Source organism: Saccopteryx bilineata, chromosome 9 (assembly GCF_036850765.1).
Source record: "Saccopteryx bilineata isolate mSacBil1 chromosome 9, mSacBil1_pri_phased_curated, whole genome shotgun sequence".
Classification (NCBI taxonomy): Eukaryota; Metazoa; Chordata; class Mammalia; order Chiroptera; family Emballonuridae; genus Saccopteryx; species Saccopteryx bilineata.
This window is the reverse complement of record NC_089498.1, coordinates 64,724,354-64,741,925: the sequence shown is the minus strand read 5'-3', so window position 1 is coordinate 64,741,925 and position 17,572 is coordinate 64,724,354. Positions and strand designations below refer to the sequence as shown.

Sequence of the window (17,572 nt, the reverse complement as noted above, 5' to 3'; positions counted from 1 at the left end):
TGTTTATCTAATCTTAAATTGTTCTTGTTCAGTTCATAGAATCCTCCATGTAATAAAGCTAACAAACCCAGCCCTGTAACTAAGAAAACTGTAGCAGAACCTTTAGAAGTAATGGAAAAGTTTATTAGATTTATGATGAAAGGTTATTTTACTCTTTTTGAACACTGAATTTTTAATAATAAGGGTTAGAGAGTGGAGAATATTAATTTGGTTTAATGTTCAAACCTGTACTGGATGGAAGGAATGAAGAAAAAAAAGGAAAAGTCAAAAGGCATAAGAAAAACATTTTATAGTCTAGAACTAGTTGTAACCTTTTTATTAACCACTATTATATTTTGTAGTTTTGACAGATCTTCTAGATGTGATGCACAATCTTAGAGAAAAATATGGTATTAAATCCCATTGTCATTGTACTAACAAACAGAATGTACAAGTTGGTAATTTTCCTACAATGAATGGTGTGTCTCAAGTAAGTATAAATTTCTAATTGTTCAAATAAAATGTATGATTGAATTAATCAGTTTTGATAATTGATACCCAATTTAAGATATTTTTACATTGTTTCTGTGTTACTGTAGAAATGACTACTACTTTTTAACACTGATTAATTGAAGAGATACTATTTTTAAAATACGATTGTTCTACCCATTTAGGTTTTACAGAATGTCCTTAATCACAGTAGTAAAATTTCTCTGTGCATGCCTGAGTCTCCGCAGCAGAACACCCCTCAGAAGTGTGAGGGCAATGGTGGCGGCAGTCCAGGGAGCGATGTAAGCACAGGCAGCAAGTTCACTCCTCCAGAGGCCCAATCACCACTGCACTGCTTAGCAGATCTGGCAGAGCAGAAATCCAGAGAGGAAAAGACAGGTACATGTAATTAATTATCTACATATACAGTGACCCTTAAACAGCATGGATTTGAGTTGTGTAGGTACACTTATTTGTTGATTTCTTTCCCCCAAGAAACACCTGTACTATTTATTTTTCATTGTTGGGAGCCTACAGCTGCAGAGGGCCGACTGTCTACATTGATTTGCACCAGCTTATATAGGGAACTTGAGCATCCACAGATTTTGGTATCCATAGATAGGGCTGGGGGAGGGTGCTGAAACGAGTCCTCCACAGATATGAAGGGACATATTTTTACAGATGATGTGTTGTAGACTTATGCGCCGAAAACCTGTAAAATTGAATTAACCAGTGTCACCCCAAAGAATTCAAGAAAACTGTTTTTAAAAAGGAACAAGTTTTGAGGGATTCAAAAGTTATACATGAGTTTTTTACTGTATGCAAGCTCTGCACACCTTATTCCTGTGTTCAAGGGTCAACTGTATAATATAGAGTATTATAATATAACCAACACTGTACTATTATTATACATTATTGTACTACTCACATAAAGTACTTCGCTTTTTGTCTTTGCTTGAATTATGGCTTAGGTTCAGTAAAACCTTTGTCTTTTCTTATTAGGAACTCGCCTCCCTGTGATTGCATCAAGATTAGTTGCAGAATCATTTCTGGATGAGCATATCAGTAAAGCCACCAGAGCAATAGATTTGTTACTCACATATTCTGTCTTCCTGTCTTAGCTATAGCATTTTTATTTGTGGCAGGTATAAACTCAGCTACATGTCTAAGATATTGAGGAAGGCCTTTTCATATTCAAACTGTTTGACTCCATTTTGAAGGATCTATCCCATCCTCTGGTGTGTGTTCAGGTGAATAAGTCACTAGTGCTATAGTTTTTACCTCTCACTATAAAATACAGAGTGCCAGTTTTGTCTGTACTGTAGCAGCATGTTTAAATTTATTTGAATTTTGTAAAATGCTTTATTTCAGAAAATAAAGAACTTGCCCTTGAAAAGCAAATTAAAGAAGAGAGTGAACAAGACAATCCTGATTCTCCAAACAGTAGAACATCACCTCCTGTGTCCCAGAATAATGAACAAGGCTCAACCTTACGGGATTTACTGACCACAACAGCTGGCAAGCTACGTGTGGGTTCTACCGATGCTGGCATTGCCTTCGCACCTGTATATTCAATGGGAACCCCAGTGAGTGAGATGCCAGATTTTTGGCTTTCATATGGGCCTTCAGTTTAGATGACTTGGAGATTCAGCTTTGAACTACACAGTAAATTAGAGGCAGATCAAATCAAATAATCCAAATTACTAGGCATGTTCCTACTTGCATTATAACTCATAACTTGAAAGCTGTAGATTTTGTTTTTTCCAAGGTGAGTAAGGTTTGAGGAGGGGTATTTTGATGCCAGAAGAGACCTAACATACTGCTTCCGAATTTGAAAATTATATATCTGGGGCAAGGGACATGGAAGTAAATATTTTGTTACTTAAAATAAAATATTTAGAAATCAATTTTTGCTTTAATTATTTTTCAGAGAAAAATATGAACAGATAATTGTATCTATAGGCATACAATTTATTGGCTATGAAAAAGTATATAGGAGATTCCACCTGTCTGTGCCCGTGTCCCAGTCCTAAAACAATATGAAATGTAGGAAGGCCACAATTCTAGATTCTGCAGATGTGGCCACCCAGAGACCACCAAAATTCTGGTTCTCAACTCTCAGGAACAGTGTAGGGACTCGACCCAGATCCACTGACATAATAACATATTCTTGAAGGCAAGTTAATTGTTTGTGTTTTTTGCTATGTTAATAGTAAATCAGAATGAAAGTTTAAAAATTATACATTTTTTCCTTCTCAAAATACAATTTTTTCCCTAATAGAGTGGTAAAAGTGGAAGGACTATGCCTAACATTCTTGATGACATAATTGCTTCAGTTGTTGAAAACAAAATTCCACCAAATAAAGCCTCTAAAATAAATGTAAAACCAGAGATTAAAGAAGAACCTAAAGAAAGCAAAAAACTCTCCATGAATGAAAACAAATTGTACAGTGATATACCACATTCTTGGATCTGTGAGAAGCATATTCTTTGGCTTAAGGATTATAAAAATACTAATAATTGGAAGCTTTTCCAAGAATGTTGGAAACATGGACAAGTGAGTATTTTAAGCTGATTTGAGTACACTCTTAGAGGAACTGAAGCTAGTTGAATAGGCAAAGTGTTTGTCTTCATTAAGAATAGAAAGAAAGGGGGAAGGAGATAGTACTTAACACATTTGGAATGGAAGTAAGATATCAAAAGATTACCAGAATGATTTTTCTGAATTCTTATTTTTGGCCAGATTTATATGAATTAACAGGAAAGAAGTGAGTGTTTTTTGTGTTTTCTTTTTGTCAGTCAACAGACTTTATAAAGCCATGTATTTACAAAGTTTGGTACCCCCTTTTTTTTTTTACATTTCTATTTTAGTTGAGTTAAATTTTATATTTGCTATTAAAGTTTTAATACTAGAAGCATTTATCTTGAACTGATAAAACTCTAGCTGTCTTTACCTTTTATGTTTGCTCCTAGATTTTTATTCTTAAATTGGTTCATCCAGCTAAAAGATAAACTCTGTCATTTAATTCTGCTCAAATAAAAATGATTTTCTATTTAACCTGTTTCGATGTAACTCTTGATAAATACATTTCAGATGGCAGTTTACTACATTATGCACAAATTATGAACAAGATTAAGAATTTACATAATTTAAGATTATCATGTTCAGTTTTTTCTTTGCTTTCTAGAAAACATTCTTGCTATTTTGTTTCACTTTCTTTATTTATCAGATAGTTATGAAGCACCTAATAAAATCCAGTCTTTGTGCTGGCCATTAAGGATATAAAAATGAGTAAGAGCTGTTTCAGTATAGTTCTTAATCTTTTTTATAAATCACTAATCCTTTTCAATATCTGATGAAACCTTAATTTTTCTCTCCCCAGAAAAAACACACGCCCTTGCATTATATATGCATTGGTCCTTTGGTACCCATGCAGGATTCCTTTCAGAATCTGTGGATGCCAAGCCCATATATAATGATGTAGTATTTCACGTCCTGTATACTTTATCTCTAGATTGCTTACAATACTTAATACAATTAAATGCTGAAGAGATGTATTTTGCTTCAGCATTGGAGTTTTAAAAGCTATAAATCTTCAGTTGTTGGTTTTTAGAGAGCCTGGAGAGATTTTAAATTCATATGATTTCAAAGGAGAGAGTCACTTTTAGGAATAGTTATTAGGCTTGTTTAATCTTGTTATGCCTAGTTATTTAATGTTTTTATTTATCATAATATTTGTGTAGATAAAAAAGTTTCTCTGTGTTTTAAGTGATACAAACTCAGAATGTATATAAACTTAATCTCAAGGACTTTATATTTATACTTTAAAATCTTAATATCTATATTACATATGTACAGATAAATTAGTTGGTTACGTTCTATTAAAATTAATTTGTAAATAAAGCAATCAGAACAATTCATATTTATACTGTCTAGCAATGCAATTTTTACTTTAACCTCTCAGACTTTCCTGAAAATGGCTACACGTTTTTATTTTCAAAAATGGCAGTGTCCTCTACTTGGCACTCTCTTATCACCTTTTCTTTTTGACAATATTATGAACATATTTTCAGATCAGGAACTGTTATTGATAGCCTTTTATTCTCACAATTTGTCATTAGTACTGAAACTTAACATTTGTTGTATGTGCATGTAAAATCAAAATTTTAAAGTGTCAAAATTTGTTAACTCTTATTTTTATTTATTTGTCTACTTATAAGCCTGCAGTGGTTTCTGGTGTACATAAGAAAATGAACATGAGCTTATGGAAGGCAGAATCAATTAGTCTTGATTTTGGAGACCACCAAGCTGATCTCCTGAACTGCAAAGACAGCATTATTTCAAATGCTAATGTTAAGGAGTTCTGGGATGGTTTTGAAGAAGTCTCAAGTATGTTGTTTTTTTTGTCTGTTTAACTGTTTTGTTAAATATATCCCTTCGAAACAGTAATTGTAAATACAGCTTTACAGATTTTTTAATCTTTTAAACTTCTTTATTACTTTGTTGTCTAATAAAAAGAAACCAGTACAGATGTTTCTCAACTTATGATTGGATTACAACCTGGTAAACTCATAATTTGACATTATCATGTCAAAAGTGCATTTGATTCATCTACTCTACAAAACATCATAGCTTTAGCCTAGCATGCCTTGAATGGTCTTATAGCTTACATACTTTCAGCAAAATAAACATACTGTAAGAGTGTTGTACCACGTAGCTAGCACAGGGAAAGATGAAAACTCAAAATTAGAAATAGTTTCTATTGAATGTGGAGTGTAGTGGTAGAACACCATTGAAAAATTGTTTAGTCAAACCATCCATCATAAGTCAGGGAAGTACGGGGCTGGATCCTGTTCATATCTCCACACCTAATTTCCTTTGGCCATAAACAACCATGCTTACTTATATCACATGGGGAATATTTTTTTGGAAACCCCATAAGCCTTTGAGAACTGAATTATGAAATTTATGTAAAACACTTTGAAAATTAAAAATAATTGTACTAACAATTGTAGAAAATGTTTTTTCTTCTTTTTCTAAGTGAGAGGAGGGGAGAGAAAGAGACAGACTTCCACATGCACTCTGACCAGGCTCCACCTGGCAACTCTCACCTTGTGCCAATGCTCTGCCTATCTGGGATGTTGCTCTGTTGCTTAACAACCCAGCTCTTCTTAGTGCCTGAGGTGGAGGCTATGGAGCCATCCTCAATCCAGTCACCTGGGGGCCCAACTCGTTCCAGTCGAGCCATGGCTACAAATGGCGGGGGGGGGGGGGGGAGAAAGAGGGAGGGTGGAGAAGCAGATGGTTGCTTCTCCTGTGTACCTTGACTGGGAATCAAACCCAGGACGTCCACATGCCGGCTCACCACTCTACCACTGTGCCGACTGGCCAGGATGAAATTTTTGAAAAGAATTTATGTGCATAAGGAACAAAACTCATAAAATTACCTAAGTATATAAGAAATAAAAGCCAATGTTACTGGCTGGGTTGCTCAGCTGGTTCGAGTATCATTCTTGAATGCCAAGATTCGATCCCTTGTCAGGGCACATAGGAGAATCAGCCAATGAATGCATAAGTAAGTGGAACAACAAATCAATGATCTCTTTCTCTCTAAAAGAAGAAAAGCCAATATATAAGCAGTCATTAAATGACTACTGTGCAACAGTTGAATTATTCATTTACTTTACATTTCTTCCTCTCCAAACATTATTGAAAATAAAAAGGCAGAGATTACCTTTTCAGTAATTAACTTCCATCTTTATAGAACGGCAAAAAACGAAAAGTGGAGAAACAGTTGTTTTAAAGTTGAAAGATTGCCCTTCAGGAGAAGAATTCAAGACAATGATGCCAGCAAGGTATATATATCTTTTGAAACTTGGTTGGTTTTGTTTGTTTTTCTTTAGCTTTTTGAAGTTGAGCTGAGATTATACTCGAAAGTAGGGTATAGAACAAACAAACATGCGGCCTCTAGGCATTTTCTTCCTTGATTAAAAATAACAAAAACAAAACTAAATGTTGGTACTTCCCTATTCATAGTGCTTTTAATTAGTCATAAATAGGCAGCGTTGCAGTTTTAGGGTCACCTCTGTTCTTTGTTTGCCCATGTGTTATGCATTCATCTAAACTTTGAAGTCACAGAAACTGTTACCCAATCAAAGGCCTTAAGGAAAGGTTGTCTTATGTTTTGAACAACTTGAAAATGATATATTTGAAAGCACTTAAAAATGTAAGTTTTTATTCAGAAGAATCCAATGTTATTTTTCAGATATGAAGATCTTTTTAAAAGCCTGCCATTGCCAGAATATTGTAACCCAGAAGGAAAATTCAATTTGGCCTCTCATTTACCAGGATTTTTTGTACGCCCTGACCTAGGACCCAGATTGTGCAGTGCTTATGGTAGGCATTTATGTGCATTTCTATCGATTTGGAATTCTTTGAAATTTTAACTACTATCTAAAGTAAAGTTGTCTAATAATTCTTAGATTCTACTAATATTATTTTAATAATCCATTGAAATATTTTTTAAATCAAGCAGTATATTAGGAATTAATAGCCAATGTATAGTTAAGTACATGCTAATTTCTTGCAAAATATTTATATTTTCTATTGATTGGTTTTTTTGAGACAGTTCATGGATTCTAGCTTTTGGGGGCAGGTTTTGGAACAATGGTTCCGAAACACAAGTTACAATTAAATTTCCCTCAGAGCTGATCTAGGAAATGTAAAATAGTCGGTCAAGTAAATTATTTTTCATACACAGGTGTAGCTGCTGCTAAAGATCATGATATAGGAACAACAAACCTCCATGTTGAAGTTTCTGATGTTGTAAATATTCTAGTCTATGTCGGCATAGCAAAAGGAAATGGCATTCTCTCAAAAGCAGGTAAAGAAACTTATAAAACAGTGGTGTTTGGGATTATAGTTGAATAACCACACACACTATTATCCAGAATGACAACCTGTGAGTTGACCAAAAAAATATTTCAAAGTGAATATTAGGGATATTTGACTCTTTATTACTTGAAGATTAATTAATTTACCTATTAAAATACCTAACAAATTATAATTTTTAAAATGGATATCTTTATTTGCTTCTTTCCTATCATTAAATATTTTGTTAATGAATATAGACTGTTAAACTTACTTAAAAACATTTATTGAAGACTAGAAACTAGGTCCTCGCAACTCTTTCTCCTACCTTATCATAGAGATGGGGCCTTGTTTTTTATCTAGATAACATTTCCATCCAGTGTCTAGGTTTTAGATTAATTTTCTGGATTTCTTTCTGAAACTTTGTTCTATTTTACCCTTGTTTACAAACATAGGCCTTTAAATTTTCACTCTCCACTGGCTTCTTTTCTTCAGAGTGTGGACTAGTATTCCCTTTTTTTTTTTCAAAAGAAAACCTCCTTAAAACCTATCTTCTTAGGCCACCGTCCTGTTGTTCCGACTGTTGTAAAAAATTATTTGCTTTATCTCATCACCCTTTTCCATTTCAAGTGAATACAGGTTGACTACCTGCCATCCCACTGAAATTACTTTCACTATGGCTCTCATAACTGGATAATTCAATGATTGCTTTCATAAATGGCACTGTTAATCACAATGTCATCTTCAGATACTGGCCTTAGCCCCTGTGACACTACTCCTTGGTTTCTGATTCCTAATGGAGTAACGAGATTTTTGTAGAGTTACAGACTTTATTTTCTATTTTTTCTATTTTACATGCATTTCCCATGAAGTGGATGAGACTTCCAACCATCACTTAGATCACTGTTTCTACATCTGGAGCCCAGAATACAGTTTAGGGGCTAGGTACTGAGGACATGGGGTTTCATTATAGTATTCACTCAACTTTTCTGTATACCTGTTTGACAGCTTCTTATAATATGCCTATCCTAAATTCTCCCAAAACTATGGAAACGTACATTTACATTCTTGCTCAGCTCCCTTTGTTGTTGATTATAATAGATACCAATTTTTTGTCTTCCCCACGCCCAAGGATTTAAGAGTTAGTGACACTTACTTTGTGGTCCCAGTTCTAACATAGGACTGTAGCCTGTGGTTGAGATTCAGAGCTTGTGATGCCACAGGGTTAATTTTCGCTCTTGTACTTCATTATACTTTATTCACATCCTCCCCTATTGTACCTACTCTGCAATACAGATGTTATTCCTGCTTTTCTCTACCCTTCTTTCATCTCCTTAAATGTTGGAACCTTCTTACTCATCTTTGTTTCTGCATACCCCCCATTCCTCATTTGTAGCATAATTTTTGGTCTTAATATTTTAATTTCTAAATGTTAATATTAACATTAATTTTTTGGCTTTTATCTAAAGTTTTTGCCAGTTTTTAATCAGTCGTCACAAATAAAGGAATGCTTTAGAGCTACAATTAATAATGCCTAAAACACACCAGAAAATACTGGTCTACTTAAGTACACGCTTTTTACTCCATCTACAATGGCTCTCCTATCTCTTTTCTTGAAAATTCTTGTATTTACCCTTCAAAATGTAATTCAGATTGCCTTCTCCATGTAGAGTTCTTCATTAAAGAAAGTAAACTTTCTCTTCCTAAGAAAGTGTTTCCTTTTTTAAAATTTATAGAGCAGTAAAATTTAAAGTAGATATATCAAAAACTTTTTTTATCACCTGACCAGGCAGTAGTGCAGTGGATAGAGTGTTGGCCTGGGACGCAGAGGACCCAGGTTTGAAATTCCAAGGTTGCTAGCTTGAGCTCAGGGTTGTTGGCTTGCATGTGGGATCATAGACATGACCTCATGTGTGTCTATACATGTATTACACATACAGTTTTTTACTCATTTTAGAAGAATGATCTGACATTTTCTCAAAATGGTAGCACATAGGGCATTTGCATTTGATTACAGATTAACCAATAATATGTGAGATCACCCAGGAACCAGAAGATATTTTGCTCAACCATTCATTAGTCATAATGAACAAATTCATACACCTCAATGAATCTGTTTGCTCAGATGTAAAGTAGAGGTTATGATCCTTACATGTCTTACTAAGGAGTTTATCTCCTATTCCTTGGTTTGCAGAAAACAAATCTCTGTTCCCAGTTACATAGGGTTAATGTTCTCTACTCTTGTCGTTAAAACAGTTTTGATATATAATTGGGTTTATTTCCTTTTTAAGAGTCCCAGTCCAATCAGGCACTACACTACCTCTTGATCAATTTTAGGAGACTTAGCTTTCTGCTGGTACTTTTTACTGACCCAGTTGAAAATACTGTCTTGTATTTCAGGAATACTCAAGAAATTTGAAGAGGAAGATTTGGATGACATTTTAAGGAAACGATTAAAGGACTCAAGTGAAATACCTGGTGCTCTGTGGCATATTTATTCTGGAAAAGATGTTGATAAGATACGAGAATTTCTTCAAAAGGTATAATTTAGGTTGCAAATGGTTTATCTCTTCACCTTGAACAAGGACTAATTTTTAATGTAACTTTATTGGGCATTCAATTAAGACCATGAAATAATTTTTACTTCAAAGAATGGGATTTTCTTTGTTGTAAGAAGTCAGATGCTCCATTCACTTTGTTCCTTTTAAAGCTCATTTCATGTTGAGCATTTTGAATGGCCATTTCTTCTCGGTTGCTAGTGCTCTTCCCCCAACCCCTTACAGTGAAGAACTAATCTGTAGATGAGTCAGATGTTAGCCTTAGTGAAAAGTAGTGATTGAGAACTATGAGATATAAAAAGTAATGTTTCTCAGAAACATCTAAACAATGTAGGATCTTTATTATTTTTTAAATTATTGATTATTTTTGTGTTGACCTATGCTGTTGTTTGTTGTTGACCTCAGGGGTACTGCTTTATCACATCTGATTGCTCTGTGATACTTATTTGAATAGACTGAATATTTGAGTAATTGTACCTGTATTTGTTAGACACTCTGGATGAATGTTAAACATTCATCTGAAATAATTGATTAAAACCCTTTATTCAATTTTTCTTTTCATTTTTTTTCTTTTTTCTTCTTTTCCAAGTAAAAGGAAGGGAGATAGATAGCCAGATTCCCGCATAGGCCCCAACTAGGACCCACCCAGCAACCCGTCTGGGGCCGATGCTCTGCCCATCTGGGGCCATGCTCGCAATCAAGCTATTTTCAACGCCTGAGGTGGAGGCTCCAGAGAGCCATCCTCAGCACCTGGGGCCAATGCACTCAAACCAGTTCAGCCATGGCTGCAGGAGGGGAATAGAGAGAGAGAGAGAGAATGGGGAGGGAAGAAGGGGTAAGTAGATCAGGGGTCCCCAAACTTTTTACACAGGGGGCCAGTTCACTGTCCCTCAGAACTTTGGAGGGCTGAACTATAAAAAAAAACTGAACAAATCCCTATTCACACTGCACATATCTTATTTTAAAGTAAAAAAGATGAAACAGGAACAAATACAATATTTAAAATAAAGAACAAGTAAATGTAAATCAACAAACTGACCAGTATTTCAGTGGGAACTATGCTCCGCGGCAGGGGCCGGATAAATGGCCTCAGGGGGCCACATGCGGCCCGCGGGCCGTAGTTTGGGGACCCCTGAAGTAGATGGTTGCTTCTCCTGTGTGCCCTGACCCAGGAATCAGACCTGGGACATCCACATGCCGGATCAACGCTCTACCACTGAGCCAGCCAGCCAGGGCCCAAATAGTTTCTATAATTGTAGGGATTTCTTTTAGGAACTATCATTGCTGCTTTTCTTAAAATATTTCATTTTCTTTCTGAATGGACTTAAGATCTCTGGTCAGTGTAAGGGGCTATAGCCCTGTACCTACTATCTTATCCCAGAGTACTTAGCAGTATTTTAATTTAAAATATAATAAATTATGATTTTTGAAAGCAGACTTGATTAGTAAGTGGTCCCTCGACATTGACTTGTTAAGGATTAGAAGGTTAGTAGTATAAAGGTATTAATCTTAAACAGTACCTACCTTAAAAGAAGAGCAGGATCAAGAAGTACTTATGAAGTCCATACATATGAATGGTATTAACTTCTAGAAAAAAGCTTCTAAATTAAGCTTTTCCTCATTTCTGCATAATACTTTTGAAACAAGGAGGAAACCAAATGGATGTAAACTTCACAATGGAAGGAGAAGAAGATGAAAAGGGAGTATCATTTGCTTAATTAACAGCATCTCAGTGTGCAATGTTTTGATATCTTTGGCCTTTCAGATTGTTGTAGAATATTTTCTCTAACTTAAGCTCAAGCATTCCTTAATATTTTGAGAACAAAAGACTTATTGTAAAGAAAAGTGAAATTTAGCAGAACAGGAGTTACCATTTCCCTTACTTAAATTAGGGTGTATATTTTAATTTTGACTCTTATTTCAGATTTCAAATGAACAAGGCCTTGAAATTCTACCTGAACATGATCCAATACGTGATCAAAGTTGGTATGTGAACAAAAAGCTCCGCCAGAGACTGCTCGAGGAATATGGAGTCAGAACCTGTACTCTTATTCAGTTCCTTGGTGATGCCATTGTCTTACCAGCAGGAGCACTTCATCAGGTAATGTAACGTACTTAAATGTCCACCATATTCCATTTTTTTTATTGTCTCTGATTTACTGGATTAAAATCTAATTTTTAAGACTTAGAGGGAAAAAGAGACACAGCAGATCCTTGAATAACTTCTCATTATGACATAGGAATTTTTTTGTAATGATTCCTCAGAGATTCTTTTTTCTTTTGGTGTATGTATCTATGAATTTCAACACATGTATAGACTCATCACCACCATACAGAATAGTTCTGTCATCTCAATAAAACAACAGTTGCTCCACCTTTGCAGTCTTCCTTCTGTCACTTGCAGCCCATGGCAGCATCTGATCTGTCTTCCAGTACTTTTGTCTTTATGAGAATGTCAAATAAATGGAATAATGCAGTATGTAAACATTTGAAATCAGCTTTTTTTATTTTCACTTAACATAAGGTCTTCAAGATTCATTCAAATTGTATCAATAGTTTGTTCTTTTATTGCTGAGTAGTATTTTCTTATATGAATATACCATGGCTTGATTATCCATTCATTAGTTGAAGGACATTTGCATGGTGAAAATGGATATACTATTTTTGTCCTAAGCTTAGGAAAAAAGCATTTGATCTTTCACCATTGAGTATGGTATTGGCTGAATTTATTTTATAGCTGTCTTTTACCAAGTTGAAGAAGTTTCCTTTTATTCTTGGTTTGCTGAGAGTTTTTACTGTGAGTGGATGTTAAAGTTTGTCAAATTCTTTTCCTGCAAAAATTAATGTAATCATGTGGGGTTTTCTTTTGTTTGTTTGTTCATTTGTTTGTTTTTTGTGAGAGAGACAGATAAGGACAGACAGGAAGGGAGAGAGATGAGAAGCATCAGTTCTTCATCGCTGCTTCTTAGTTGTTCATTGATTGCTTTCTGATATATGTCTTGATGAGGAGGTTCAGCAAAGCCAGTGACCCCCTGCTTAAGCCAGATGAGCCTGTATTCAAGCCGGTGACCTTGGGGTTTTGAACCTGGGTCCTCAGCATCCCAGGCCGATGCTGTATCTACTGTACCACCACCTTGTCAGGCTATGATTGTTTAGTTTTTAAGATGTGAGTTTCAGGGTTAGATTTATCATTCTTCTTTCTCAAATTTATGATAGCACATATATCCTTTTCTCTACATCAACTTCCTAGGAAAGTATATTAATAAATTGATGTATTATTTATGTTAAATTGTTTTGTTTTTTTGTTTTCCCATGGAGTTACGTGATCAGCTCAGACATGTTGCATCATTTATGATTTAGGTTTAATTGGGATTCACCTCACAACTTTTTTGTCTTGTTGCCTCTCTTCAGAAAATGGCTAACTGTATCTTAACAGAAAAAGGCCTCAAAGGAGTACAGTAAATCTTCCTATAAATAAGAATAATTCTTTGATAATAAAAGTTTTCTTAAAAATTCTTACACATTCAACTTATCCAGTATCTATTTTTTCAATTGTTGAACTAGATGGTTATTTGTCTTTTTTTCTTTTTGGGGGGATACACTTTGCATATACTTTTTAGTGTATAGTTCTGTAAGTTTTGACATAAATAGGTAACATAATTAAAATATAGAACACTACAGCTTTTGAAGATGGCAGCAGAGTAGGCGGACGCACAGACGTCCAGCTCTCAACACCAAACTGGAATACAAATCAATTTAGGAAAAATCAGCATGAAAAACCAACACTGAACTGCAAGAACAGCTCTCAAAAACCAAGGAGCAAAGAGGAAGCCACAATAATCCTAGTAAGGAGTGCCTGAATCTCCTCTGCTTACAGGAACGGCGGGGGGGGGGGGGGGAGGCTGAGAGCCTAGAGAGGATTTCACAGAGGAAAAGAGCAGAAACTACTGCTCACAGCCACTTACCTGGCGACCAGGGAGCAAGGTGGGTTGAAAAGACCAGCTTATCTCCCAAGTGGAAAGGACAAGGAGAGGGACAGACTGTGAGGGGCTAAGGTATGCAAGAAACGAAATAAAAAGGCTGACTCATTCGTGCTGGAGGCGGCCATACCTGGGGGAGGGACTGAACCTTTCACAAAACAGAGCTGAAGTGCTTCCGGATCAGAGATCTCCAGACATCTCTCCAGCTCCAATCAGCGCAACAAGACACAGCTGAAAACAAGAAGTGGGGAGGAGGGGCAGTAACTCAGGTCTCCATGGAGATCTGAGATACACCTCCCCCTACTGAAGCTGAGAAAAAACCCTGCCCCCAGTGAGATTAGTTGGTGGAAGAGACCTTCAGCATCTCAGGTTACACCCACAGCATTCCTGGTTACAGTTTCAAGAAAGCCCCCTGCTGAGATCAGTTAACAAGACTATCACCTGTTAAGAAAACAAAAAAATCAAGACTTCAAAGCTGCCCAAATTCGAAAGTGGATTACAAATAATAGCCGATACCAACCCAAGAAGACCTAGAAATAACACAACTGAAAACTGGAGGCAGACAATACCAAGCCTAGACTCAACCAACTCTACAAATAAAACACCATTATCAGAAGACAAAGGAGTGCAACCCAAATGAAACCACAAGAGACACCTTTAAGAGATGAGCTGAGTGATATGGAAATAATCAAACTTCCAGATGCAGAGTTCAAAATAATGATTGTAAGGATGCTTAGGGATCTTAGAACAACAATGGAGGGGCAGTTTGAAAACCTAAATAAAGAAATAGCAAGTATAAAAAAGGATATTGAAATATTAAAAAAGAATCAGTCAGAAATGACAAATACAATATCAGAAATGAAGACCACAATGGAAGGAATTAAAAACAGGATGGATACAGCTGAGGATCGAATCAGCAAGTTGGAGGACAACTGGAATGAAGGCATGAAAGCAGAGAAGAAAAGAGAAAAGAGATTCAAAAAGTCAGAGGAAACACTTAGAGAGCTCTGTGACAACATGAAGAGCAATAACATCCACATCATAGGGGTTCCTGAAGAAGAAGAAAAAGAACAAGGGATAGAGACTTTGTTCAAACATATCATAACTGAAAACTTCCCTAAATTAATGCAAGAGACACTCTCACAAGTCCAAGAAGCACAGAGAACTCCATTAAAGAGAAACCCAAAGAAACCTACACCAAGACACATCATAATTAAAATACCAAAGCTAAGTGATAAAGAGAAAATATTAAAAGCTGCAAGAGAAAAAAAAGTTATGACCTACAAAGGAGCCCCCATAAGAATGACATCCGATTTCTCAACAGAAACACTTGAGGCCAGAAGGGAATGGCAAGAAATATTCAAAGTAATGCAGAACAAGAACCTACAACCAAGACTACTTTATCCAGCAAGGCTATCGTTTAAAATCGAAGGAGAAATAAAAAGCTTCCCAGACAAAAAACAACTCAAGGAATTTACCAAACCAACGCTGCAAGAAATGTTAAGGGGCCTGTTGTAAACAGATCAAAGTTGGAAAAGAATATAGCAAAAAAAGGAATACACCTTTAAAGAAGAAAATGGCAATAAACAACTACATATCAATAATAACCTTAAATGTAAATGGATTAAATGATCCAATCAAAAGACATAGGGTAGCTGCGTGGATAAGAAAACAGGACCCATACATAACTATTATAAATATCTATGCACCTAATATAGGAGCACCCAAATATATAAAACAGACTTTGATGGATTTAAAGGGCGAGATCCACAGCAATACTATAATAGTAGGGGATTTCAATACCCCACTAACATCACTAGATAGATCCTCAAGAAAGAAAATTAACAAAGAAACAGCAAACTTATTGGAAACACTAGATCAACTCAATTTAATAGATATCTTCAGATCCTTTCACCCTAAAGCAGCAGAATATACATTCTTTTCAAGCGCTCATGGTACATTCTCTAGGATAGACCACATGTTAGGGCACAAAAGTGCTCTCAACAAATTTAAGAAGACTGAAATCATATCAAGCACTTTCTCCGATCACAAGGGCATGAAACTAGAAATGAATCACAGCAGAAAAGCTCAAAAATTCTCAAACACATGGAAACTAAATAGCAGGGTGGTAAATAATGAATGGATTAAGAATGAGATCAAAGAAGAAATAAAAAAATTCCTAGAAAAGAATGACAATGAGCATACAACAACTCAAAATTTATGGGACACAGCGAAAGCAGTGCTGAGAGGGAAGTTCATAGCACTACAGGCACATTTTCAGAAGCTAGAAAAAGCTTAAATAAACAACTTAACCCTGCATCTAAAAGAATTAGAAAAAGAACAGCAAGTAAAGCCCAAATGTAGTAGAAGGAAGGAAATAATAAAGATCAGAGCAGAAATAAATGACATAGAGGCTAAAGAAACAATACAGAGGATCAATGAAACTAGGAGCTGGTTCTTTGAAAAGGTAAACAAGATTGATGAACCTTTAAGTAGACTCACCAAGAAAAAGAGAGAGAGGACTCAAATAAATAAAATTAGAAATGAGAGAGGAGAAATAACAACTGACACAACAGAAATACAAAATATTGTAAGAAAATACTATGAAGAACTGTATGCCAAAAAACTAGACAACCTAGATGAAATGGACAAATTCCTTGAAACATACAATCTTCCAAAAATCAATCTGGAAGAATCAGAAAACCTAAACAGACTGATTACACCAAATGAGATCGAAACAGTTATCAAAAAACTCCCAACAAAGAAAAGTCCGGGGCCCGATGGCTTCACAACGGAATTCTACCAAATATTCAAAGAAGACCTAACTCCTATCCTTCTCAAACTATTTCAAAAAATTCAAGAGGAAGGAAGACTTCCAAGCTCCTTTTATGAGGCGAGCATAATTCTGATTCCAAAACGAGGCAAAGACAACACAAAGAAAGAAAATTATAGGCCAATATCTCTGATGAATATAGATGCTAAAATCCTCAACAAAATATTAGCAAACCGGATCCAACAATATATGGAAAAAATCATACAACATGATCAAGTGGGATTTATTCTGGGGAGGCAAGGCTGGTACAATATTCGTAAATCAATCAATGTGATTCATCACATAAACAAAAAGGAGAAAAACCATATGATAATTTCAATAGATGCAGAAAAAGCATTTGATAAAATCCAGCACCCATTCATGATCAAAACTCTCAGCAAAGTGGGAATACAGGGAACATACCTCAATATGATAAAAGCCATCTATGAGAAACCCACAGCCAACATCATACTCAATGGGCAAAAATTTAAAGCAATCCCCTTAAGATCAGGAACAAGGCAGGGGTGCCCCTTTCACCACTCTTATTTAACATAGTCCTGGAAGTCCTAGCCACAGCAATCAGACAAGAAGAAGAAATAAAAGGCATTCAAGTTGGAAAAGAAGAAGTAAAACTATTATTTGCAGATGATATGATATTGTATATAGAAAACCCTAAAGTCTCAGTCAAAAAACTACTGGACCTGATAAATGAATTCAGCAAAGTGGCAGGATATAAAATGAATACTCAGAAATCAGAAGCATTTTTATACACCAACAATGAACAGTCAGAAAGAGAAATTAAGGAAACAATCCCCTTCACAATTGCAACCAAAAAAATAAAGTACCTAGGAGTAAACTACACTAAGGAGACTAAAGACTTGTA

At 35.5% G+C, this 17,572-nt stretch overlaps 1 protein-coding gene across 5 annotated transcripts in view; it reads left to right on the top strand.

Moving 5' to 3' along the window:
* Window positions 1-17,572, top strand: part of JMJD1C (jumonji domain containing 1C) — a 330,412-nt gene that overhangs the window by 301,735 nt on the left and 11,105 nt on the right. For all 5 annotated transcript variants that reach the window (XM_066242552.1, XM_066242551.1, XM_066242554.1 and 2 more), the window contains 10 exons: window positions 342-469; window positions 654-867; window positions 1,840-2,054; window positions 2,750-3,025; window positions 4,690-4,858; window positions 6,234-6,324; window positions 6,735-6,865; window positions 7,230-7,352; window positions 9,740-9,879; window positions 11,822-11,998. In XM_066242552.1, coding sequence (XP_066098649.1) covers window positions 342-469; window positions 654-867; window positions 1,840-2,054; window positions 2,750-3,025; window positions 4,690-4,858; window positions 6,234-6,324; window positions 6,735-6,865; window positions 7,230-7,352; window positions 9,740-9,879; window positions 11,822-11,998 — 1,664 coding nt within the window. The remainder of the gene's footprint in view (window positions 1-341; window positions 470-653; window positions 868-1,839; window positions 2,055-2,749; window positions 3,026-4,689; window positions 4,859-6,233; window positions 6,325-6,734; window positions 6,866-7,229; window positions 7,353-9,739; window positions 9,880-11,821; window positions 11,999-17,572) is intronic.